This window comes from Mesoplodon bidens, assembly GCF_964165515.1.
Source record: "Mesoplodon bidens genome assembly, chromosome: 8".
In the NCBI taxonomy this organism is placed as follows: Eukaryota; Metazoa; Chordata; class Mammalia; order Artiodactyla; family Ziphiidae; genus Mesoplodon; species Mesoplodon bidens.
In genome coordinates, this window is record NC_138165.1 from 113,480,697 (window position 1) to 113,504,135 (window position 23,439).

General features: G+C 51.0%; 3 protein-coding genes across 8 annotated transcripts in view; 1 reads left to right on the forward strand and 2 right to left on the reverse strand.

Moving 5' to 3' along the window:
• The window catches only part of SNED1 (sushi, nidogen and EGF like domains 1), a 90,433-nt gene extending 87,182 nt beyond the window's left edge, over positions 1-3,251 (forward strand). The window contains exon 32 of the mRNA XM_081242967.1: positions 1,874-3,251. The gene's annotated coding sequence lies outside the window, so the exon portion shown is untranslated. The remainder of the gene's footprint in view (positions 1-1,873) is intronic.
• Positions 3,252-5,682: 2,431 nt separating this feature from the next.
• Positions 5,683-10,522, reverse strand: MTERF4 (mitochondrial transcription termination factor 4). Its single transcript, XM_081242968.1, has 4 exons — positions 10,446-10,522; positions 8,797-9,280; positions 6,922-7,106; positions 5,683-6,253 (listed from the first exon to the last, which is right to left on the reverse strand). The coding sequence occupies exons 1-4, from the start codon at positions 10,464-10,466 to the stop codon at positions 5,927-5,929; spliced, it is 1,017 nt and encodes a 338-aa protein (XP_081099094.1). The 5' UTR covers positions 10,467-10,522; the 3' UTR covers positions 5,683-5,926.
• Positions 10,523-13,068: 2,546 nt separating this feature from the next.
• The window catches only part of PASK (PAS domain containing serine/threonine kinase), a 39,349-nt gene continuing 28,978 nt past the window's right edge, over positions 13,069-23,439 (reverse strand). For 4 of the 6 annotated variants that reach the window (XM_081241832.1, XM_081241831.1, XM_081241830.1 and 1 more), the window contains exons 13-18: positions 22,464-22,589; positions 22,243-22,377; positions 18,793-18,992; positions 15,998-16,131; positions 14,260-14,406; positions 13,069-13,666 (exon numbers count right to left, since the gene is read on the reverse strand). In XM_081241832.1, coding sequence (XP_081097958.1) covers positions 13,557-13,666; positions 14,260-14,406; positions 15,998-16,131; positions 18,793-18,992; positions 22,243-22,377; positions 22,464-22,589 — 852 coding nt within the window. In that variant the 3' untranslated portion in view covers positions 13,069-13,556. Of the gene's footprint in view, positions 13,667-14,259; positions 14,407-15,997; positions 16,132-18,792; positions 19,017-20,817; positions 21,496-22,242; positions 22,378-22,463; positions 22,590-23,439 lie in introns of those variants that run through there. The other 2 variants (XM_081241835.1, XM_081241834.1) reach the window with 2 other exon arrangements.

The following is a 23,439-nucleotide window of genomic DNA, read 5'->3' on the forward strand; positions in this document are numbered from 1 at the left end:
TTCTTAGGGGGGTTAAAATGGGTAAGAAAAGTAATACTTAAGGAAGGGCTCCCAATAGACATAAACTTGGCCTGATACATCGAATCCCACTCTATCTCAATGGGCAGAGAAACCCCTTCCCCAGTCATCAGCAATGGCAATGGAGGGGGCGGGTGAGCTCTTAGAGAGGCCGAAGACCACCTGCACCCAGAGGGAGGTGGGACTGACAGGGGCTGCTGGGAGGGCAGGCGAGGGGGGACAGTGGGAGGGGCCTGGGATGCCAGAAGGCAGAGGAATTCTAGGAGTGCTTTCCAGACCCTGTAAATGGCAGTCCATTGAGAAAGGGTGTGCGGCCTTGATCACATAACTTTGGGTAAGTCCTGAGACTCTCTCACTGGGAGAGTGCCAATGAACACAGGCATCCTAAGCATTCAGAAACCCTGAAATGAAAGAAACTTTCTAACGCTATTCTTGTTTAATCCAGCATTTCCCAACCTCTTGTGGCAAGTCAGCCCCATGTGACTCCCACCCCCTCACACGCACACTCTGTGGAAACCTTCATGATAATTTGGAAGATAGTAGGCTAAGCCACAGAGACCCATCCACAGCCCGACACAATTTCTTATCAACATGACGCACTGGGAATGAAAGAGGTATTCTGGCTGACCCAGGACAGCTCACCACTCGAGCTCCATAAAGGAGCCTAGAAGCCCATCTTCCTGGTGGTGTAGGAGAGGAGTGAGACTCCTGGGTACCAAGCAGCTTCACAAACAGGCTACATTTTTTTATATGGCTGAGGAGATGAAGAAGAAATGTTACTCAGAGACCTTTATAAACAACCAGAAGCAAAAGAGCTTCGCAGGTATAGGCTGACACTAAAGCAGAATGTTCACCAACCAAGCAGGGAAAGCAGAGGCTGGGACCCAAAGGTTGGGCAGCAGCACGTGAGCGAGAATGTGTGACCTCAGGCAGGTGTTCAGTTCCCATTAAAAGTCTCTGCGTTCAGGTCCCACCTACTCAAAGGCATCACTCCCCCCCCACCCCCACGTACCCAAAACATGCACTCCAAGGCTTGCAAGCATTTCACCACCCACAGATATAACTGGGGTGTGAAACATTTATATTGCAATAAGTCATCTGAAAGATTTTATATATACATATATATATATATATATATATTTTTTTTTTTTTTTGCGGTTCGCGGGCCTCTCATTGCTGTGGCCTCTCCTGTTGCGGAGCACAGGCTCTGGACGCGCAGGCTCAGCGGCCATGGCTCACGGGCCTGGCCGCTCTGTGGCATGTGGGATCTTCCCGGAATGGGGCACGATCCCGTGTCCCCTGCATCGGCAGGTAGACTCTCAACCACTGCACCACCAGGGAAGCCCAATATATATATTTTTTTAACTCATTCAATGAATCCATTTCTATAAAGACACATCAGAAACCCTCAACTGTTAAATTATCAAATACTGGCTTTTAGGATACCCATTCTTCAGACAATGGAGAAAACACAAGCAGGAAACATTCACACACACACACACACACACACACGAACAAAGTGCAAGAATTCATTTCAGTCGAGAGAGACCAGGGACAGCCCATGCCTTCAGAGAAAAGATCCAAGGCGTCACCAAATGAAGGGGGTTGCAGCCTGCAGATTTCAAATTTAAGCTGCAATGCTGCCCACGTGTCCCCACCACTGGGGGGTATAGTCAGTCCTCCACGAGCCTGCCCCCCAGCACCCACTGCCATGTCACAGGGTACAAACTTCACAGTTCTGATGTGGCAAGCTCTTCAGGTACTCCGGGGGGCAGCAACCTGGGAGCCTCCACTGTAAAGAGGAATGGGTACCACCATCATCCTCCTCACGACCCGGTCTGTTTTCTCTTCTAAGGATCAGGATGCTCTTGTTATGCTCCATCAACCTCACGAATTTCTAAAGCCCAGGAAGACGAGGTCTAAAATTGGATTGAAAACAAGGTCCTGGCTGGAGTCGGTGCCCTGAGCGGCTTCTCTCCTCTGGCCTCTGGAAGACAGCCAGGCCAGGCAAGCACCAGCCACCTCCTTGCCCAGCCACAACCAGGGAGACCTCCGGGACAGAACCCACATCTGACATAGCCCAAGCTGCGGTCTTCTAGGGGGCAGTCTGTGCCACAGTGAATGCGCACCCACGGCGCACATGTTAGCCCTGGATGGCAAGGCTATCCACCAGGAATGCTTTTGCAACCTTCAGAAACCAGTTCTCAGATTCCGAAGTCAGAGAAAGAATTCTCCCTTTGAGAGCTAGCAACAAAATTGAGGAACTGCTCTCAACAGCATCTAAAGCAGAGACGGTGGGGCTGGGAGGAAGGGGCAGAGATGAGGCCACACTGGAAGCGCTTCGCCCAGCTCTCCTCTGCCAGCAGATTATTTATGCTGACCATTTGCAGGCTAGTGCTCCATCATACGGACCAGCTGACTTTGAGAGAGAAAATGCTAACACTAAGATGGAGTTTAGACACTTTTACCTACAACCTTTTCTGTAAAGGTCAGACAGTATTCTTGGCTTTGAGGACCCTACGGTCTCTGTGGCAATGACTCAGCTCTGCAGTTGTAGCACAAATGCAGCCAACAGACATGTGACTGACCAGGCGTGGCTGGGTTCCAATAAAACTTTATTTACAAAAACAGGCAGGGCCGAGTTGGCCCACGCACCACACTGGGTTAACCCCTGGTCTTTGAGGTCATAGGCTTTGGCCTATCCCCTGGATGACAAGTCCCACCAAGGCACCAAAGACCTCAAGGGTTTCATGGAAACCTCAAGGGTTTCAAACCCCACTTGGAAAGCCAAGGCAGCACTTCTACCAAGTACAGCAAGGGCTCCTCCCACAAGCCCGAATGTGATGCTGGTTAAGGTTTCTCTTAGTCCAGGACTCAAGTAACGCTGTGTGGGGCTATCAGGTAGTAAGCACCGTGTTCTACACACTCCTCCTTCACACACAGATCGCCACGCCATCCTGCCACCCCTGCTCTCTAGCACGCTTATAAGCAGCACTCGCTTCTCCCTGCAAATGAGCTGAAAACCAAACAAGCCTACCCCACCTCTAGTGTGCTGAACATTTTAGCAGCTGACCCAAACTGGAACTCAAGCCCCCGTGCATCTTCCACTGATTCTGCCCCGAGTCAGCATCACAGCCACAGAAAGGGGCTCTTCCTTTCATCTTTCATAAAAAAAAATTTTTTACAGAGTTATATTTTAGGCTTTTTATTTTTATTAAAGTTTTGTGTGCATATGTCTGTGTATTATGCATTCTGTCATTTTCAGCAAGGAGGAATAATCATTTCGAGAAGTCTCTACTGTACTCCAGAAGGTCCCCAGTCTCCAAGGCCCCCCTGGAGAAGATGGCTGAGTGCAGTCCAGGGGCTCTGACACTGGGAGAATCGAGAGAAAACCACATACATAAACATGTACTGCTGACCTGTGCTGTGGCACTGGGACCTGTCACTGTGCATCTGTGTAAGCTACGGCGTCACGAGCGAACAGCAAGATCAAGTGATATCACTGGAAAGAAGACGAAACCCTCTACTGCCATGTTAATAACCTCAAGCCCCTCAGCCACGAGGCAAACGTAACGTGGTCCAGTCTTTAGCTTAGAAGCCCTTGTTTCTACAAGAAACAGTCTACTGAATCCTGAGCTTGGTGCTGTGTTTTCTTATGATTAACCCATTTTGGTGTTTTATAAGTTAAACATCTGGTAAAAGACTTCCTGATGCTAAAGGAATTATAATTCATCCTTGAAACATTACAAATGAGCCACTGCTTTTTTCCACACGGCTCCTTCTTAAAACTCTAACGTCTTCCTTGGAGACACTCAAGGTCCACCCCAAAAAAGGAACCAAAAAATTGCCAGGGGCATACACATTTCTGTGTCAAAATGAAAGGAGCAATCCTGAGTTGCCGAGTTAGCCTTGTGCTAATCAAAACTTGGATCAACTAACCACGTAATCGAGCTTAGATTTAAGATTCTGTTAGTCCCGACTGGGGAGCACAAGAGCAACACCCTAGGTTCCAGGGATGGTGCCGGCCACCCAGAGGCCACAAAACACAAGAGTAAATGAAAAATGAAATCTCTTTATGTTCAAATAATTCTGCCCATGGCTAAGACAGTAAAGACAAAACTTCCCTTTTCCCCTTGCACAAGGACTGACACGGGTGCAAATGAGGAAAGCTACGTGGCACCCTGCTGCTCACCCACCAGCCACACCAACAGGCAAGGGCTCCACCCGCTGTCAGCCAACCTCCAGCACCTTCCCTGGGCTGGAACTCCTGCCACTGGCCAACGACTGCCACCGATGTTGGACTCCCGTGTGGAGGAACTCACTGAGCTACTGTTCTTTTGCAAAAAAATGTCTTTCTCTTTGCAGTCAGGCTCGAATATGAGCCTGGAGAAAGCAAAAGCATCTACACCTCAGTAAATGCAGCTCAATCTACCCACAATAAAACACAGCTCAAATCTACCAACAGAATCCCAATACAGAGGAGAAAGGAACTCTCTTAAAAAATCAGCTATTTACTTTACTTTTAAATAAAAGAGAAACAAATGTAAGCCCATTTAAAATCCTAAGTCCTCACGAATCAACACAGTCGCATTTTGCTAAATGAGGCCTTAGAGCAGTGTCTGAGCCTTGGCACCACTGATCTTTGGGCCGGCTCACCCTGTCGTGGGCCTGTCCTGTGACTGTAGGATGTTTAGCAGCAGCCCTGGCCTCGACCCACTAGACCCCAACTGCACACACTCCTGGTCCTAACAACCAGATGGGAAATGTCCCCAGATGTTGCTAGGTGTTCCCTGGTGTCAAGATCACCCCCAGATGAGAACCGCTACCTGACAGGATTTACATGGTCTCTGCGAGAAAAGCAAGGCCAAGCACGAGGAGTCTCATGTGTAGCTGTTAAAATGCTGTAAAGACCTGAGTTTTGGGCACATCACACCAAAAATGTCTTCTGCGGCATCAATCCTGTGCCAGCTCCCCCCAGGAATCTCCAGAACCTTCTAGGAATCACCCATCTTCCCACCCCTCGCAGAGCTCACGCCATCAGGGCTGTACCTCTACCTCAGAGATGACCCCTGGCTTACATCCAAGTCCATTCCCCAACCCCAACTCTTCAAGTCACTCCTCAGACCCACTGGCCTCCCCAAGGGGCCTTCCACCACCTCTGGTGTCACGGAGAGCTCCCTGAAATGAAACCAAGCCCAGACCTGTGGCCCTGGCTCCAGGTCAGAACTCCATGGACGCCAGAGACGTCAGGCCTGGACACAACCCCCTGGGCCTGAGCTGGCGTGAAAGCAAACTCCGCCAGCGGTCAGTCAGGGCCTGCTCTTCACAAAGATGCAAAAAGTGCCCCCACGCGTTGCTGGCGTTAAGAAGCTGTGCAGAACAAAACCATACATCACTAATCAACTTCCTTTTACTCTGCTGTACAATGACTGCAATTACAAAACCATAAGCTATTTTTGAACTAAAAACCTGAGTATTTTTGTGGAAAACCTGCTCCTTGTTTTCATAAAATAAAGTGCTGTGATATACTAAAAGCTCGCTGTCTTCTCAGAACTCTGTCTTTGTCACAAGAAGGATGTAAAATGACTCCTGAACCAGAAGAAACATCCCCCACTGTCACGGGACTGTCACCAACACAGATGGGAGAGAAAAAGTAAGACCAAATGTCGATGTGTCGAGCCCCCCCAATTTTAGAGGCTCAAAGTCAGCCTTTTATTCAGGATGGAACAGGGTCCTCCCCCTAGAACCTGACGGCAGATCAAACCAATGCATCTGCTTCTTAGTCTACTTCTCAGGTGATGTCCAATTAATTTTTCATCAAAAGACCAGTTTGAGAATGAAAAATAACCTGAGATGATCCAAGTGAAGTTCCCCAAAGCTCTGGGAAACTACAATACCCTCCGGTCCGTCACAGATCCCCCTCCTCCTCCAGGCTTCCGGCGTCAGCCATTCGGCCCTCAGGCTCCTCCTCCTCCCGGGCCAAGAGCTCCTTAAACACCCCAAACTCCTCAGCAGAAGAACAGGCTGTCTTGGCCAGAAACTCAGCTTCTGAAACCCTGAGGATGTCCTTGAGTAAAGGGTTGGGGACCAGCGTCTGCCCCTTCTTGTCGGGGGTCTGGTACCGGCCCAGGCGCTCCAGGAACACATGCCTCTCCTTGGTCTTGGTCATGGAGTACTGCAGGAAGTCGGTCTTCACCACGTCCACATGTTTAATCCCCATCCTGAAATAGGCATACTGGAGACACAGCGTGGTTAGGAAGCGCAGCTGCACAGAGCTTCGTAGGCTCCTAAGGCACAGCGAACTGACTGTCCAAAGGCGCTCGGAGACCTGCCTCACTAGCAAGGGCAAGACACTATGATCCCGACACCTGCGTGATGGCTCTCAAAGCATTTTCAAATTCGTATCGAGAAAAATGCAGCAGAAAATAAAGGGCAGGAGGGAGAAATTACGTTCTGTTCTTCTTCATGGGGTAAGGAAAACTATTGAGTATGGAAAAAATAGGCAAAAAATTCAGAAAACATCTAGGATTTGACCTAAGCCATCATAATTGTTACCAAAAAATTAGGACACCCTTCACAATTACGTTTCTAAGATCAACATGCAAAATAGGTTCTAAAGATAGGAAGGTTCTAGCTATTTTTAAATTAAGTATTCTAAGCAGAGGCCTCATTAGGATTCTAAGAATAGGCCTGGGTCATCCGTTATTAATGGCAAGAAAAGTTGCAAAAGAGGTTTTTTTACCTGTAGTAAAGAAGTGAAAGAACCAAAACCGAACTCTCTTTGGCTGGTGCAAGCAAAGAGGGTCTAAGCCTTTCACCTCATCCACTCGCCCCGGCGAGTCAGCTAACCCTGACTACACTCGAAAATTTGCTGTTACTAATCACGCCATCAGTCATTCTCACCTGGAATTTGTATTCCAGTTCACCAGGGTCCTCCCGAAGAACACAGGGGCATCTGTGCAAAATCTCGGTGACTTGCTTTACCGTGAAAAGGCACTTCTCCTTGAGAACCTCGACAATGATCTCAATGTCCTGCTGACGCATGGTGAAAATTTCAGGGCAACGGTAAAGCACCCTCTTTAATTTCCCTGAAGAATGTAAAAAAGGGCAAGTACATAATTTTAGGATATTCCAGAAGCCCAAGTGGCCAACCACACCCAATTCAAGCCAGCATTTAAAAAACAAACAAGGATCCTCTCCTCCACAGAAGGAGCGCCAGCTTCAGATACGTCTTCCCAGAAGCGTCGTGGAAACGGGATGGGCCAGAATGACACATCTCCCCACTGACTCCCTCTCACTTCTCAGACTCACCAACCTTCCCTCCTGGTATCGAGAGGCCTCTTTCTGGCCTCACAGCTGAAAGGCACCTACTTCATATTCTAGGTCTCCTCTTGCCCTTCTCACCTAGAAAAGACTTTCACAGGGATTTACTGGACAGCTCAGACAGTAAGACGGGATAGTAGCTTCCCCCATGTCAGGGCTTTGGGTTCATGTTTCCTTCTATAATAAAACAGTCCTTGAAATATTCGCAACCAACATTCTTAAGACCTAGGAGCCTGAACTCAATGAAAAGGTGTTCCACAATAATAATGAATGTAGTAATAACAAGAACCATGATGCACGACCAGAGACTGATGACCTCCTGGTTGGTGGTGACCATATATTTTAGCCACACTGAGGTGCTTCCGGGTGACAGAGTCCCTATTAGTAACTGCATTAAGGTAACTGGTATAAACTGAGACTCTCCCAGGCAAATTAGGGCATATGGTCTTCCTACAGGTAACTGAGTAAAATTTAGTACCTAGAAACTTAGAACCAGTTATTTAAACTGTTAATTAAAATCTTCCTAACAGGTGAGTCAGTCAGTGTCTTGATAAAACGTGTCAGGAATGAATTTCAGGAATTTAGTCTTCATCTTTGCAGCTTAAGGCCACGCTGAGCTTATTAATTTATTGATATAACCGCTGCATGTAAGATGCTAAGTTTAGCTTTTTAGATTATACTGCGATAGGTAATCTGTTAAGAGAAACACACACCACTATCTTTTGCTCATCTTCTAGAGAAGGAGGCCATAAAGATCCTCTGAAATCTGAATTCCCAAACCTTTTCTCCCCCTCCCCCACCCCCGACAATATTTTACCAGCAAGAGTCAAGAATAAACAAAAGAGTGGCATTCCTCTGGTCAAAGCGAGCAGGGGTCCTAGGAGTTGCTCACGCCCCCCCGCCCCACCCCACTCCAGAAGGCCCGTAAAGAGATCCAGTGAACTTCTAGGGCTCCCGGGGCGCGAATCCTGTGGGGGTGGGGATGGTGGCTCTTTTTGCCTTCACTCCACCAGTGTCCCAGGAATCTGGGCAGATCTCAAATTCCACAGTAAATCGAGACACCTGACTGGAATCCAAGCCTCTACAGGGAACTTTGTCAGTCTCTCTGGCTTCCCATCACACAGACACAAAGCACTAAGCCCACCCCAACTCAGCTTGAGCGTCAAAGGGCACATACCTGAACATAAACCAACACCACGTGCCCAGCGCCGTTCTAGATGCCAGAGCCCCTACAGTGAACACGCCAGACACGAGCCTGGGTCGGTCACTCAGTCCCCCCTCCCTCCTGCAATGCCCTCTGCGGAGCTCATTCTGCTTCATCACCTCCAAGCCGAATCACACGTTCCTCTCAAGGGCCCTTTCCCCCAGAAACCTCCCCGAACCCACCTCACCAGGCTATTCGCTCCCCATCTCTGACTCCTCAGCTCTCTCTATACAATCTACACCTTCTCATACCTTCTCCAAGCCCCAGCTTTCGCAGGTAACTGGAGCGCTTCTTCATTTGCATGATAGGCAGTTTCAGTAACTGAGGACTTTTCTTTAAGGCCACACACACAGGCTCTGGATTCAGACCCAGGAGTATTAATTCTGAAATGATGTCCAGCAACTGCTGAGGGTGGGCACCTGGCTGTATACTGAGCAGTTCATTAACATGGACATCACTGAAGCCCATGTCCAGGAGGGAACTGACGATCTTCTCTCGCTCCACAGCCGTCCTCTGCTTCTCAAGGAGGCACTGAGTCAGCCCCGTCCTGTGCTCTGGTTCTTGCGCGCACTTCCGGGGTTCAACAAAGGGTGAATCCCCGAGCCCCCCCCCGCTGGAGACCGTTGTCAGTTTACGCAGCAAAAAAGCAGTCGTCCTCTTCTGTTCTCCAAGCTGAGTAGTCTGCCTAGCAATAAGGGACCAGGTGAGGGGGATCAGGCGGTGCCAATCCAAAACCTGTAAGACACAGCCCCCAAAGGGAATTAACTCCTCACCACTCCCACGTAATGGACACCTCGGGATTTTTGAGGCAGGGTATTTAGTGCCTTGGTCCTACACAAATACAACTTTTTATAAGCAACCCACAAAGTCATACCTGAACTTTAAAAGCCTACAGAGAAGGACGTTCACGTACAGAGAACAGAGAACTGCAGGAGCACAGAGGTGAGCTGTTGCTGCTATAACTGAGGAGACAGGGACAAGGAGGGACAGGGGAGAACTATTTCAAGGCCACCAGGTAAAGTACGGGGGGACGGGTTTCCTCCACCTTTTCAGTGCCTGGGGGGTGCCTGCAAATTTAACTGAAAGATTAACAGGCAGAAAAAAAACAGTTTATTTATATACATATGGTGGCTCACAAGCGCTGGTTCCCTAAATGGCTACAGTTAGGGGCCAACTTGAGCAAATGGGCGGTGGGCTCCTAAGCGAACAAATGGGAGCCCAGGAAGTCTGTGATAATGTTTATGTAGATACACGTGGTCTTCCCTCTCTTTTTTCCTTCATGGCCGTAAAGCTCCCCAGGAGAAAGGATCTGTGGCGCCCTCGCTCCCAGAAGATTCTGCTTTTAGCGCGATAAGGGCCGCTCCAAGAAGACTTCTTTCTGTAGCTGCTGAATCTCAAATGTCTTTAACTTAAAGTAATTTCCATGCCAACTCTGGGGGTCCAAGTTGGTACCCACACCTGAAAAATCTGGACCTCACACGAGCCTCCAGATTCACGTACTTAAATTCATTCCACAAAAGAAATCCTGGTAGCCTGCAGGCAAACTACAGAGAATTCCCGTTGACTTCAGAGGTCTCCAGGGTTCAGGGTGGCGCGAAACGAACGAGGCCCACATCCCCAGGCACTCAACCGCGCCTCACGGCCCGTCCCAAAGCCTCCCCAGCGCCCTCGGCCGCCGCGCCCCCGCCAGCCAGTCCAGTCCACCCGCTCGCTGCTCCCGCCTCCCGCTCTCGCCCTGTCTGGGGTCCACTCGCGGGGTCGACCCAGCGCCGGCGGGGGGAAAGTGGGATAAAGCCGCACTGACGGAGCGGAGAGCACTGCAGATCAGGGTGCGGCACCAGGTCGGCGTGCGCCGGCCTCTAAGACCCGCCAGGAGCCCCTGCTCGCGGTTCCCACTCACCTGCCGACCCAACGCAGCCATAGCGCGAAGGCAGCGGCAGGGCCGCTGACGCCGGAAGCAGCCGTCTCCCGGGTCCGTCGCTTCCGCCCTCCGGGTCCGTTGCTTCCGCCCTCTGGGTCCGTCGCTTCCGCCCTCCCCCTCGCCAGCGCGAAGGCGCGGGAAGCAGTTCCGCCCAGTCCTTGTCCGCAGATGTACGGCGCTGGGCCGGTTTCTGGGGCCTGGCGCCGCCCGCCGCTTGCCGCCCGCCGCTTGCCGCCCGCCGCTTGCCGCCCGCCGGCACCGTGGGCGCGGAGACCGCGGCTTCTCTGCTTGGTGCCTACGCTGCCCGGGTTTCCGCTTTCTAGAGCACTTGGCTAGCGCAACAAATGAACAGCTCTTTCCCCATACGTTCGCTTATTACCTTAAAATTCCTCTTAAGAGTGTAGGTGAGAGGAAACTGTAACCTCGCTCAAACCGGCCACCGCCCCGCGGTCCAGCAGTAACCTCCCCGGAGAAAGCAGGGTCCTTCCCAAGCAGGTTCACGTTGAGGTAGAGACCGGGCGGTCTGAGTACAAGGGAGCCGGTCCCAGATAAAGTTATTTGGTGTGGAATCTGCATTCAATATGAATATTAGTGACAAGTTGAAATGGTAGTGGAGCGGTTCAGGCATGCAAAATGGGGTCTGGCGGCCATGGAGGACCTGGTCTCAGCCACTCTCTGCACCGCTGAGAACGTGAGTTTGAACTGTTCCAGACCCAAGGACACCCCCAGCCTATTCAGTACAGCACTTGCCAGCTGCAACCTTCTGGTCTCAAGGTCTCCCCTTATAACCGTGTAACCATTTCAGACCCCAACCAATCCTTATTTGGCAAGCACCCTTACTTGTGAGCTCCAATTATAATTCTTGATAAACACCCCCCCACACACGCATACACACACACACATATTCTAGAGGTTTAAAGTATCCAGTGGAACTCCAGAAGTCTTTACAGTTTAAAAAGAAAAGGGGGGGGGCAGGGGTCCTCCCAGCTTAGAGGTCTGGTTTCCTCTTGGGATGAAATCCAGTGATGTTTCAGCCTAACTTGCATTCATTCTTAAATTTCGGACATAGGCCTGTAACAGTTCAAGTATAGAGACTAACCATCTTTCAAAAGGGGATAGTGGTGGAAAAGAAAAACAAGGTGTGCTTTCTCAGCTGCCTAAATTCCACCAATTGTAAGCCCAAGCCTTAGTGTATATGCATTTCTTCTTGCTTTATCTACCTGTTTCTGAACTGAGAAAAAGGACTTGGTTCTTGCATGGATACAATTTATAGAGCTCTGGGCCAGGCACCAGACTGGACGCTAAACATCTTTCTACAGAAGGATTATGCCAAAGAAGAGGGAGGGTGTAAACTTTTCTATCTGGACTCTCTGCAGAGAGCACCCTCAGTGTTCAGACTTTCTGCTGCCATCAGACCAGATGAGTTTTAATTATTTTTCCTTATAGAGAAGTAACAGTTCTTGGAGACCTAGAACTTTGCATTCTCGGCCCATTGCACACCTGTCTGAAAAAACATTCTGTAACTTCTTTTGTGTTATAAGCATCATAAAAACTACATAGGAAAACATTTGGTTTTTTTTCCCCCACTCTTGAAGAGTTCTTTGAACATCACGAGACTCATTTGATTCTGAAGAGTAAATGTCATTAACGTACTACACACTTTAAAAATTCACTTCTAAAAGCCCTGCCTTTACTGTCCCTGACGGATGGAGGAAGGGCCCTCGTCAGTCTCTTGAGACGTCACGGAAACTCGGGCAGCACTTCCTAAAGGAAGGGGAAGGCAATATCCTGCATCCCAGTAGTTGAGACTCAAATTAACTGTCATCGGAGCATCCGAAAATATCACGACAGTTGCATGCTTCCTAAATGAACACTAGAAACCGAACACAGGATCATACTAGAGGCAGGCGGGCCCCTGAGCATCTTCCCGAGAGCTCCAGGCAGGAGCCTTGGCACCTGCGGAAAGTGATAACGTGGGAAAAAGGCATGGGTTGGGGTAGCGGGGGGGTGGGGGGGTGGGGGGGCGGGTTTTGGTTTTGTTTTCTTCCTGCTATTTGAGCAGGGGAAAAATGAAAGGTTTCTCTCTGACGCCAACCACTCCCTCCCCTCTAACACAGATGCAAAATAGAGGCTGGATTTCCTGTGCCTGAGCTAGCTGACTCTGTTTCAGAGGCGGATGGACTGGAGCCTAGACGGGAAGGGCCTTCTGAGTGTGTGAGCACTGCGCTGGGGCCTGAACGGGGGTGGGAGAGAGACAGTTGGGGCTGGACGCCCCCCACATAGTCACGGAGAGAGCCTGGACTGGCTGGGGAGTGCTGGGAGGGTGTCGTGGGTGGACAGCAGAGCACGGACAGATGGTGGGCCGGCCCTGGTGAGCTTGTGCACAAGGAGAATGGCAATGCCTGAAACACCACACCCTCTAGTCTCCTTAGACCAAGCAAGCTGCAGAGCCCTGGGCTCACCCATAGGAGGGACCCCCAAACTGACCAAGGCTGAACCTCTCTCCAGCTGTGGCAAGTGGAGATGCACAAATGGAAAAATAAAGTAATGAAGTACTCCCCATACCAGCACTGTAGAAGAATCCACATAGTCCAAGTTAGGGTAACTGTTTACTAACAAAGTTGCTTTAATTTGAAAAACGTTCAAGGAAATAAATTAATGAAATAGTCTGGTCATTTGGTGAACAGGTTCTACACATTCCACATATTGGAGGAGCATATACCAAGTCCGGAAGCAGAAACACAGGCACATATACAAAAGTAGAAAGAGGGTTGAAAACCTTTTGTATGCCTTTTGGAATTTCACAAATTAGAAGCCTTTTAATAGTAAAAAATAATACAAAACTCAAGTGAACACTAGAATGTTTTTTCAAGTCCATGAAAAAGAATGAATTCCAAGTCTATTTTATAACCCTAAAACAATATAGTATCCCTGGCTTTTGTTCTAACATTTATCAAGCTTGCATATGAGGTTTTAGACGGTGTACTGGGCCTAATTCTTGAGAACTTACTTCCTCTGAATGGAAGGGGCCTGAATATACCATGCCTTCCTGAGTGAAGGAGAACGGCAGAGAGCTGGGTTTCCCGGCGGTTAGGGGCCTGCCCGTGCACATGAAGCCCTGCGCAGCTCCGGGGCCCAAGCCACTGCACTTGGGCTCCTGCCCTCCAGCTCCAGACTGCCCGTGGACAGAACTCCGCTCTCTAAAGAAAGAAAAAGATACTGTGTCAACTGCCAACAGCAAGATTCTAAAATACTTTGCTTCTCTTTGGAGAAATTCTTAGGAGCAAAAGACATCAGGGGAACCCTTCAGAACCCAACTGGCAATGTTCTAGACTCCCTGGACCCTGCTGTGGTGCCGCGGGGATTCTACGTCCAGAGCCACAGACAAGGTCTGCCCACTCTGAGCAGCGGGGACCAGACACACGGGGCTGCCGCTCCCAGCTGTGGGCCCCCGGGGTCCCCCAGACCATCGCACTCCTCGTCTGGGCCTTATCCTCCCGTTCGGCCTGCTCAGACCACCGCCAGCTGCACTTCACAAACTCTCTGCCGCAGCCCTCAATCCCGTCTGTGGGTTCCTCCTTGTCAGGGGCTCCCGTGGGCACGCACCCACCTCCCAAAGCCCCTGGTGGTGTTCAGGGACCTCTGGAGTCTGTCTCACAGGCGACAAGCCAGCTCTGGGCCCTGACGTTCATGTCCAGGGCAGCACAGAGGAAGGAACCTTGCCCTCCCCCAAGGCCCGGGAAGCAGCCTGGGAACCGCCTCAGCCCCGAGGGGCACGGGCCTCGCCTCTCACCTGGCTTGTTTAGTCGACACACCTCTTCCCAAGTGTAGTCAGCCAGGTTCACAGGCTGCGTCACCCAGGGGTCTGTCACCAGCTTCTCCAAGGTGGTGCGCTGCTCGGGGACAGGCTGTAGCAGCCCAGACATGAGGTTCATGAGATCTGGGGACAGAAAGGCGTGTGGCCAGAAGACTGATGGAGGGCCCAGGCTGGGGGCAGGTGGAGCGCATTTCACAACTGCAGGTCCTGGGTCTGATGGGACAGGAGGTGGCTCTGGATCCCCACTTCTAACTAACACTCCGGGGGTTCTGGAACATGAGGTCCCAGCTATGCTTCAGGAGGGGCTGTGGGAGATGTTCGTTGCCTCTGAAAGGAAAGCTTGGAGCTCGAGATCCCACCTTGCTCACCACACCAAGTGTGGCAGGTCCCACCCTGGGCCTGCTCTAAGGGACTCTGGGGGTGCAGAGCTGTGGACATAGGGATCACATGACAGGACGGAGGTGGGAGGTGGCCGGCAGCGGAGCCCCAGCTCAGTCCCCACAGGAAGGCAGCACGAGCTCTGAGAAGAGCCCCGAGCCTTGAGTCCGGATCTGGGTCCCATTTCCTTTTAATGTCACCTCAGCCAGGGCCACTCCAAGCCTCACTGTCCCAAGTGAGTATCCCGAGAGCCTAGTGAGAGAGCCTGCGGAGCAGCCTCCATGGGCAGAGCTGCAAGAGCCGTGGTACCACAGAATCCAGAACGTTAGCAAAGCTCTACAAATCTTCTTCTAGGCTGCTCTGGACTGAACTGTGTGCCCCCTACCCAGATTCACAGTGTGATGGTACTAGGAGGCGGGGCCTTTGGGAGGTGACGAGGGCTAGACGAGGTCACGAGGAGGGGCCCCCCGCGACAGCATCGGTGCTCTTATCAGGAGAGACACGAGAGGGCCGGCTCTCTCCCTCTCTCTGCCACGTGGGGACACAGGAAAAGGCAGCTGTCTGCAAGCCAGGAACAGGGCTCCCACCAGGAACCGCATCTGCCAGCACTTTGATCTCGGGCTCTCAGCCTCCAGACTGAGAAATAAGTGTCTGTGCTTTAAGCCCCCAGTCTGCGGTGTCCTGTCATGGAAGCCCGAGCAGGCTCAGACGCAGGCTTCTAACCTAAGCAAAGAACCCAAGGCAAAGACTTGATTCATGAGGACACTTATCTCCTCACTGCCTGTAACGATGAATGATTACTCTGGCATCACAGAATGTCACTATGTCACTAATGTCTGAGAGACCTCAGAACCCCGTGGTCCAGCTCCCAGGAGCACCTCCAGGTATGGGCCGTGAGGGTCCCACTCCAGGCCTACCGCCCGGCGGTCCTCACTGCAGATGCAAACCGCCACTCGTGGCCCTGGGGGAGCCAGCTCACGGGAGCTCGAGGTGGGACAGAAACCCCCAGGCTCCACACGAGCGGCCGGGGGGCCAAGTCCATCCTTGGCCCTCCCCCACAGGTGACCTTACAGTCACTGCCACGGCCACGCTCAGAGACTGCTAGTGTGTGCGCATCCTTCAGAAGAGGTCCCTATGGTCCAAAGGGAAACTCTCCTAAAAATAAAGTTGTGATGTTTGAAAGTCATATTCAAATCGTCCTTACGTTCAGATCAAAGTCCGAGAAGAATGGAAAAGAGAGAGCTGGGCTATCGGCACGGACCCGGGTGCGCTGCTCTCGCAGACCGGAAGCCGGTGCAACGCCGGCGCCCGTCCGCCCGCCACTGCGCGAGCTCACCTTCCGACACCAGGTATGGGGGGTTTATCGCAGCCTCCAAGGTCTCCTCCAGCTCGCAGAAGGGGTTCTCCTCGAAGATCAGCGTGTACAGTGCGACGCCCATCGACCACATCTCCAGCTCCGGCCCCTTGTAACTGCAGGAAGGAGAGAAAGCACTCAGGGCGCTGGGCCGGCCCCGCACGTGAGCCCGGCACCCACACGAGTCACCCGAGAGCGGCTTCCAGGGAGACGCGCCACACTCCTCGACTGCGTCCTCAGCGCCGGCACGTCCGCCCCCAGCCGGGCGCCGGCCACGTGGTGCGGAGGGAGAGGAAAAGCAAAGCCCCACTCGGCAGCTGAGAGACAGTCAGGAGATGGCACGGGGGCAGAGCAGAGTGCCTCCCCAGGGTCTTCCTGGAGGAGGTGGAGAGAAGGCCCGGGAGCGCAGGCAGAGTGCCAGGCGCCAGGCCCGCAGGAACTCGGCTCACTAGGGGCCCTGGGGAGCCACAGGCAGTTTCAGAAAGACGTGAAGCATGCTCAAGGCGAGACTGGCATGGGTGAGCATCCTTAAGGATGAGGTAAGGCAGCGGCGCAGGACAGAGGAGAGTGAGTGAGAAGGGCATGGAGAGAGGGAGTGCAGGCAGCCGGCCGGCCGGCTGGAGGAGCAGGCTTCAGGGAGGCAGCTCCCTGGGGTGCTCTTTGTTATTGCCTGTGGTTATAAACACCCTCATCCCAGCCACCATTTCCTGGGCACTTGTGAGATGCTGGCGCTCTGCAAGGCATGTACATGGTTTAACCCTCATCCTCACAGCAAACCAGAAAAATACATATCACCTTGGTTCCACGTAGAAGAGGTGAGGCCGCTGCTGGGCGGGCACGGGAGCCAGGCTGACAGCCCCCACGCACCAGCCCCCGTGCTGCCCACCGCGGTTGGTCCCTCGGATCTGGAGCTCAGGCGGGGGGGGACAGTCTGGCCCCGAGAGACTTGGGCAGCAGCGTCTTTGCAGCAGAACAGGAATGTAGACAAGGTGGCTGAGAGGAACTGGTGAGAAGAGGGCCCAGGACAGAGCCCTCTGCCTTCCAGGGGGCCACAGAGAGCCTGGGGACATCAGGAGATGGGAAACCAGTGGGCAGTAGGGGCAGGGGGCTGGGCCCCAGACGAGAAGAGGGGCCAGGAGGGGAGGGGCCACGAGGACAGACCTCAGGGAAGTGAGGGGATGAGACAATGCTACAGCCAGAAAATCAGATTTGGCAGTTTTTGTTTTGTGCCATTTATGTTTTGGAAAAAGAGATTTTAAGAGTTTTGGAGGCTAAAGAGAAAAATCCAATAGACTAGAACAGGGGTCAGCAAACTTTTGCTATAAAGCGCCAAACAGTAAATATTTCAGGCTGGGGCCACGTGGCCTCTGTCCACCAGGGCAGCACAAAAGCAGCCACAGACACTACGTGAGCTGACAGGACTGTAGTTATGAAAACAGGTGGGGGCCGGATCTGCCGCCCCTGGAGTAGAAGGACATGAAAACAAGAGGGAGGAAGCGGGGTCCCTGAGGACGGGATGTAGAACCGGGCAGTGAAGGACCCCACGACGCTCTGGCGTCCGTCCCTCTAACCACAAGCCCTCCTGGAGAGACATGTCCTAACCACAACGCTCCAAAGTACGTGTAGGTGGTACAGGATGATACCTGTGGTCCGGATCTGACTGGATTTCATTTCACATGTGTACAGACACACTGCGTTTACATATGGACAAGACAGAAATCCATGCATACGCAGGGGAAACACTGAGCACCGTTTCCACGCAAGCCCAAGAGCACCTGAGCTATGTCGGTGTCCTCTCCTCTCCCGAGTTCCCTGAGACCAGGCCCTACCCAGGCCGGGCCCCTCCAGCTCACAGGCTTCTGGGGCACAGAGATGTAAACGCGGCCCGCACCCCTGCTTCTCCTCTCAGCCAGAGCAGGAGGCTTGGCGCGCCCCGAGCTGACGCATGCCGGGCCAGCCAGAGACAGCACCTCTGGCCAGGAGTGGACCCAGCTTCAGCCTGGACCCTCTGCATTAGTACTTTTTCTGTTGCTTGATTTCTTACATGGCCAGCCCAGCAATACATTATTGGACTAGATTACTAGTTCTGTCATCAAAATAAATAAACCAACTAAAAAAAAATCCTCTTCATTCATTTGAAGAGTCCCAAGTTTGGGGACTCTTTTTATCTTTCTCTTTTTTTTCTTTTTTTTCCTTTTTTAAAAAATTTATTTATCTTTGGCTGCATTGGGTCTTCATTGCTGCACTCGGGCTTTCTCTAGTTGCATTGAGCTGGGGCTACTCTTCACTGGGGTGCATGGGCTTCTCATTGCGGTGGCTTCTCTTGTTGCGGAGCACGGGCTCTAGGCACGTGAGCTTCAGTAGTTGTGGCTCGTGGGCTCTAGAGCGCAGGTTCAGTAGTTGTGGCGCACATGCTTAGTTGTTCCGTGGCATGTGGGATCTTCCCGGACCAGGGCTTGAACCCGTGTGTCCCCTGCATTGGCAGGCGTATTCCTAACCACTGCACCACCAGGGAAGCCCTCTCTTAGCTTTTCATTATATGAAACTCCAAACATAAAAGTTGAGGAAATAATACACTGAACCTGTCTCCATCCCCCAGCTTCCCTGACCCACCTCACTTTGCCTGCCTGCCTGCCCACTTATTTCCCAAACATACTTTATCACTCAACACCCTCGTCAAAGAGGCACAAACTGAAACCATTTTTTTCCCTAAAACCCCACCAACCACAGGTCTGATGGCAGGTGTGACAACAGGCTGCAGCTCCCACGATACGTACGGGTTTCCCATGAGGACTTCGGGCGCGCAGTACTCCACTGTCCCACAGAAGGTATAGAACAGCTTGCCCCTCTCCAGGAAGGCTGCCGAGCCGAAGTCTATGAGCTTGATTGTAAAATCCTCAGCGATCACGATGTTCTCATCCTTGATGTCCCGATGAATGATGCTCTTGGAGCGCAGGTATCCCACTGCTGACACCAGCTGAAATCAGGAGGCCACAGGGGGCTTTTTAAAAGGCAATTCAAGTAGAACATGAATTTAAATTAAGGATTAAGAAGAAAAAAAGAAAAGAACAACAACAAAGAAAAAAAGAGTTCTCTAACTCATCACAAACTGGTGACAGGAAAGACTCTGGAGGCTGCAAATTGCACACGGCTGAGCCAGAGGAAAAGCAGCTCCAGGCAGCATGCTCACTGTGGCTGGCACACATCATGCCCACAAGGCAGCAACGCAGATCTAGGATTCTTTTCTTTAATTTCATTATTTATTATTATTATTATTTTGTGATAAGGACACCTAAGACACTATCTACCTCCTTGGCAAATTTTAAAGTATACCATGCAACATTGTTAGCTATAGGGACCATGCTGTACAGCAGACCTCTAGGACTTACTCATCCTGCAAAACTGAAACTTTGTATTCTTTCACTGACACCCCCATTCCTCCCTCCCCCAGATAAATATGTGAGTTTTAAGTTCTCTGTCTGTGTGCTACCAACGAAACCTCCTCAGCAGATACAGAACGACCATCTTGGGAGGAAAGACAGACAGACCACAGCAGAAGCTACAAAGACACATGGTGGGCACCTTAATGAGTGTGGGCTGGTTGCATGGGAGGTGGCCCTAGAGAAGGCCTGACTCTACCACCTTTGGTTCACAGTGAGGGCCAGTGTTCTGCCCAGAGTTCACATGGAAATTCAGGAGAAGAGCTGGGGACAGAAGCCAAGTCTCCAAACTCCTACTTCAAGGCTCTGGCAGCTCCTCAAAGAGCAGCACTGAGTGTCAGCCATACATTCCCCAACATGTGTGGAATTCTCAACCATGTGAATTTAAAGTAACTCCCCAGGAAATGGGCTGCATTTCAACAAGCCAAGTACATTAGTCTCCTCTGTGAAAGGGTAAAGTTACTAGAATATACTGCTGTCTGCCTGCACTGCACATTTGGTGACAGAGATCAACAAAAGTAGCACCTCAGTTAAGTTTAAGTAAGATTAGTACAATTTCTGACCCCATTCATAATTTGGACACCAACTGTACCAATCAACACAGTGATTTCGGGACTTCCCTGGCGGCGCAATGGTTAAGAATCCGCCTGCCAATGCAGGGGACACGGGTTCGAGCCCTGGTCCGGGAAGATCCCACATGCCACGGAGCAACTAAGCCCTTGCACCACAACTACTCTGCCCACGCGCCACAACTCCTGAAGCCCACGCGCCTAGAGCCCATGCTCTGCAACGAGAAGCCACCGCAATGAGAAGCCCGCACACTGCAACAAAGAGCAGCCCCCGCTCGCCGCAACTAGAAGAAGCCTGCGCTCAGCAACGAAGACCCAACGCAGCCAAAAATTTTAAATAAATAAATAAATAAATAAATAAATAACATAGTGATTTCATGGATGTAGTCAGTCATTTACATCATTAGAGACAACTTTATATTTACAGATGAATATCTTTGAGTCAGAAGCAACAGTTCATGGCAGACAAACTAAGCTGAATTAATTAACTTTAAATAAATAAATGAATGTATATTTATATACACAAGCATGCAAACATATACATACCTGCACATTTATATACAGAAGCATGCATGTGCACATGTACACACATACACACGTGTGCATATATACACATGCATGTCTATACTTATACATTCACATATATATATACACTTTTACATGTATATGTACATGCATATACATACACACATGCACATGTACATATCAGGTTCCAGTTGGGAAACAGAAAGCACACATTAATCTGAACATGGAAGGCTTCATCAAGGTTTATTAACTACAAAAGGGGTAAAGAACCTGAACGGGAGTAGCTGCTCTTCCTGCAGGCCCCCTGCAAGATCCCAGCTGCACAGGAGAGCAGTTCACCAAGCAGACCCACAGAACCAGAGCTGAGAGGCAATAGGCTAATACCTAGCACTGTACATACATACGTTTATATGTAATAATATAGTTCTGTAGGGTTGTGAATCCATGTTTACATATAACAACACTTATTATGTATATAGATTTACAAAGGGGCTATAGATACTTCTTGCAAAAGCTAAAAAGTATTGAACACTAGAATTACCTGTATCAGTAGCCCCAAATTAACAACGGTCAGGTAGCAGCTATTGATAAGTGACTCCTAATGTTATGTCATACTGACACTCTGTTTGCCATGAAGATTTCACCAACAAATCTTTGCCATGAAGTACAGTAGATGCATAAATAACCTTCCAAAGTAGCAAGTGGGGAGAGGTGACATTCTTCGGGCAGAAGGATGATGACCGAAACTTACAAGTAGGTGCCTCAGAAATTTAATTTCACAAATCCAATAACTTCTGGGGGCTTATAGCTTTGAGGAAGAAATGTCAATTCATGGAAGCTGCCATTAGAAATCAAGTCAGCTCCAGGAAACGAAGAGCAAATCTGTGAATTGGTCACAGCCCCCTCCCAGGTATCTCTCCATCTTTTCCAGGGAGCTAGGAATCGTCTGGAAAGGAACTACCACAATATTAAAACTAAAACAAGAATGGCTGTCCCCCGCTCCCCACCCTGCCACCCCATTTCTCTCTCTCATAGGACACCTTTCCACTTCCCTGGTCACGCTCCCATTCCAAAAACTAACAAGTGGACTAACATCAGTACACAGATAGACACACAAGAGATCAAGACAAATAGTCACTGTAAAATGAGACTGCCAGAACCACAACCTTTGTGGACTGATTAGCTGGACAGCTACGTTTATTAAGCACTTCCTGTGTGCAGGACTCGTGTGTGCTGCACAAGGGCCTTAGAGGCACTCTCTGATTTAATCCCAACAGCCTCAGGACGCTGGCACTAGAATGATCTCTACGTACAAATGAGCAATGATTTCCCATTGGTGAACAAGGATTCAGATCAAATGCACAATCTCACAACCCAGTCTGCTAGCTTTGTTGGTCCATTTTTGAGATTGGTGTGGCTATTGTAGGGATATAAGTAAACCTGAATCATCAAACCCACGTCTGCTGTCATTGCAGGATAGTACCTGGCCTCATTCTTCCTTCCCCACCGTACTCTCTCTGCTTCATCCATAGAATTCTCTTCTCAAAATACATATCCTACTCAATAAAATCCAAAAACCGAAGGCCAGATCCAGCTCACAGAGAGAACGGAGTGTGTATCACTGATCCCTGCAGCCCTGGGCCCAGGCAGCCAAGCCCACACTCTCCCCCGGGCGGCTCTGGCCTGCTCTCACCTGTCGGAAGATGTAGCTCGCCAGGGGCTCATCGAGGCTGGGATGGCGGTCGATGAATGCAAAGAGGTCCAGGCCGGAGCCATGCTTCTCCATCACCAGCTGAAAGAACCCTTGGTTTTCAAATACATCCAGTACCTGGAAAGACACAAAGCTGGGTCTGGCCCTGCCGGGGTACCTTCAAGACGACGAACTCGAGAACTGATGCGGCAACAGCTCTCCACCTTGATGATGTTGGCGTGCTCCACCCTGCACAGGATGGCAATCTCTAAGGTGACTTTCCCCAGGTTGGGATCCTCAATCCAACAATCCTCCAGAACCTTCTCCTTCTTAATAAACTTCACCACCACCTGCGAGGAAAACAGAGAGGAGGTGACTGCGGCCCTGCCCGCCACGCCTCTAGCAGCCCGGTGAGCCCACTGCTCTACCTCCACCCTAGCCCCACCCCCAGCCCCGCTGAGCCCCAGGGACACGAAAGAAGAAGCCTAACAACAACGCTCCGGCGCGAGCAGACAGAGAAGCAAGTCAGCAGCCGACCGGAAGTGCTGACTGGACCAGCCCGATCTAGAAAGTGGGCGGACGGGGGTGACGGCGGAGCTGCAGAAAGACAGGTGCTCCCCCAGAGCACCGCGTGCCACCCCAATTTCTCAACCAAGTACTGGATGTCCTGGCTGAGAAAATGAAACAAGAGGCCTGAGAGCTAGAAAAAATGAACAAAACCCGTCATTCACGTTGATCCTGAGAACTAAGCAGAGAGTTCAGCAAGACAGATGGACACAGGATAAATACAGAGAAAACGGTGTTAGTCCATTAATGATAGTCCACTGGAGTGTGGAATAGAAAAACAACACACCGTTAGTAAAGGAAACCAACACTCTAAGTCAGTGAATGACAACCCTGCCCCTCAACAAAACACCTGCTCCTAGGTGGGTGCTGGGCATGTGGTGAGCAGTGACCGCGGGCCGGGCCTGCTCTGCACTTCAGCAGGAGACCCCAAACCAGACGACAGAGAGCCCCGCCCTCACGGAGATCAGCATCTGCCGGGAAGCAGACGATACACAAGATGCGCCGCGGGTCAGGAAAAGCGAGGGCCGAGAAGGAGCAGCTGAACCGGGAAGTGCCGGGTGGCGGGGCCAGGGAGGGCTTCCTGAGGCGGCGGCTTCTGACAGGGGCCGGGGGAAGGCACTGCAGGCAGAGGGA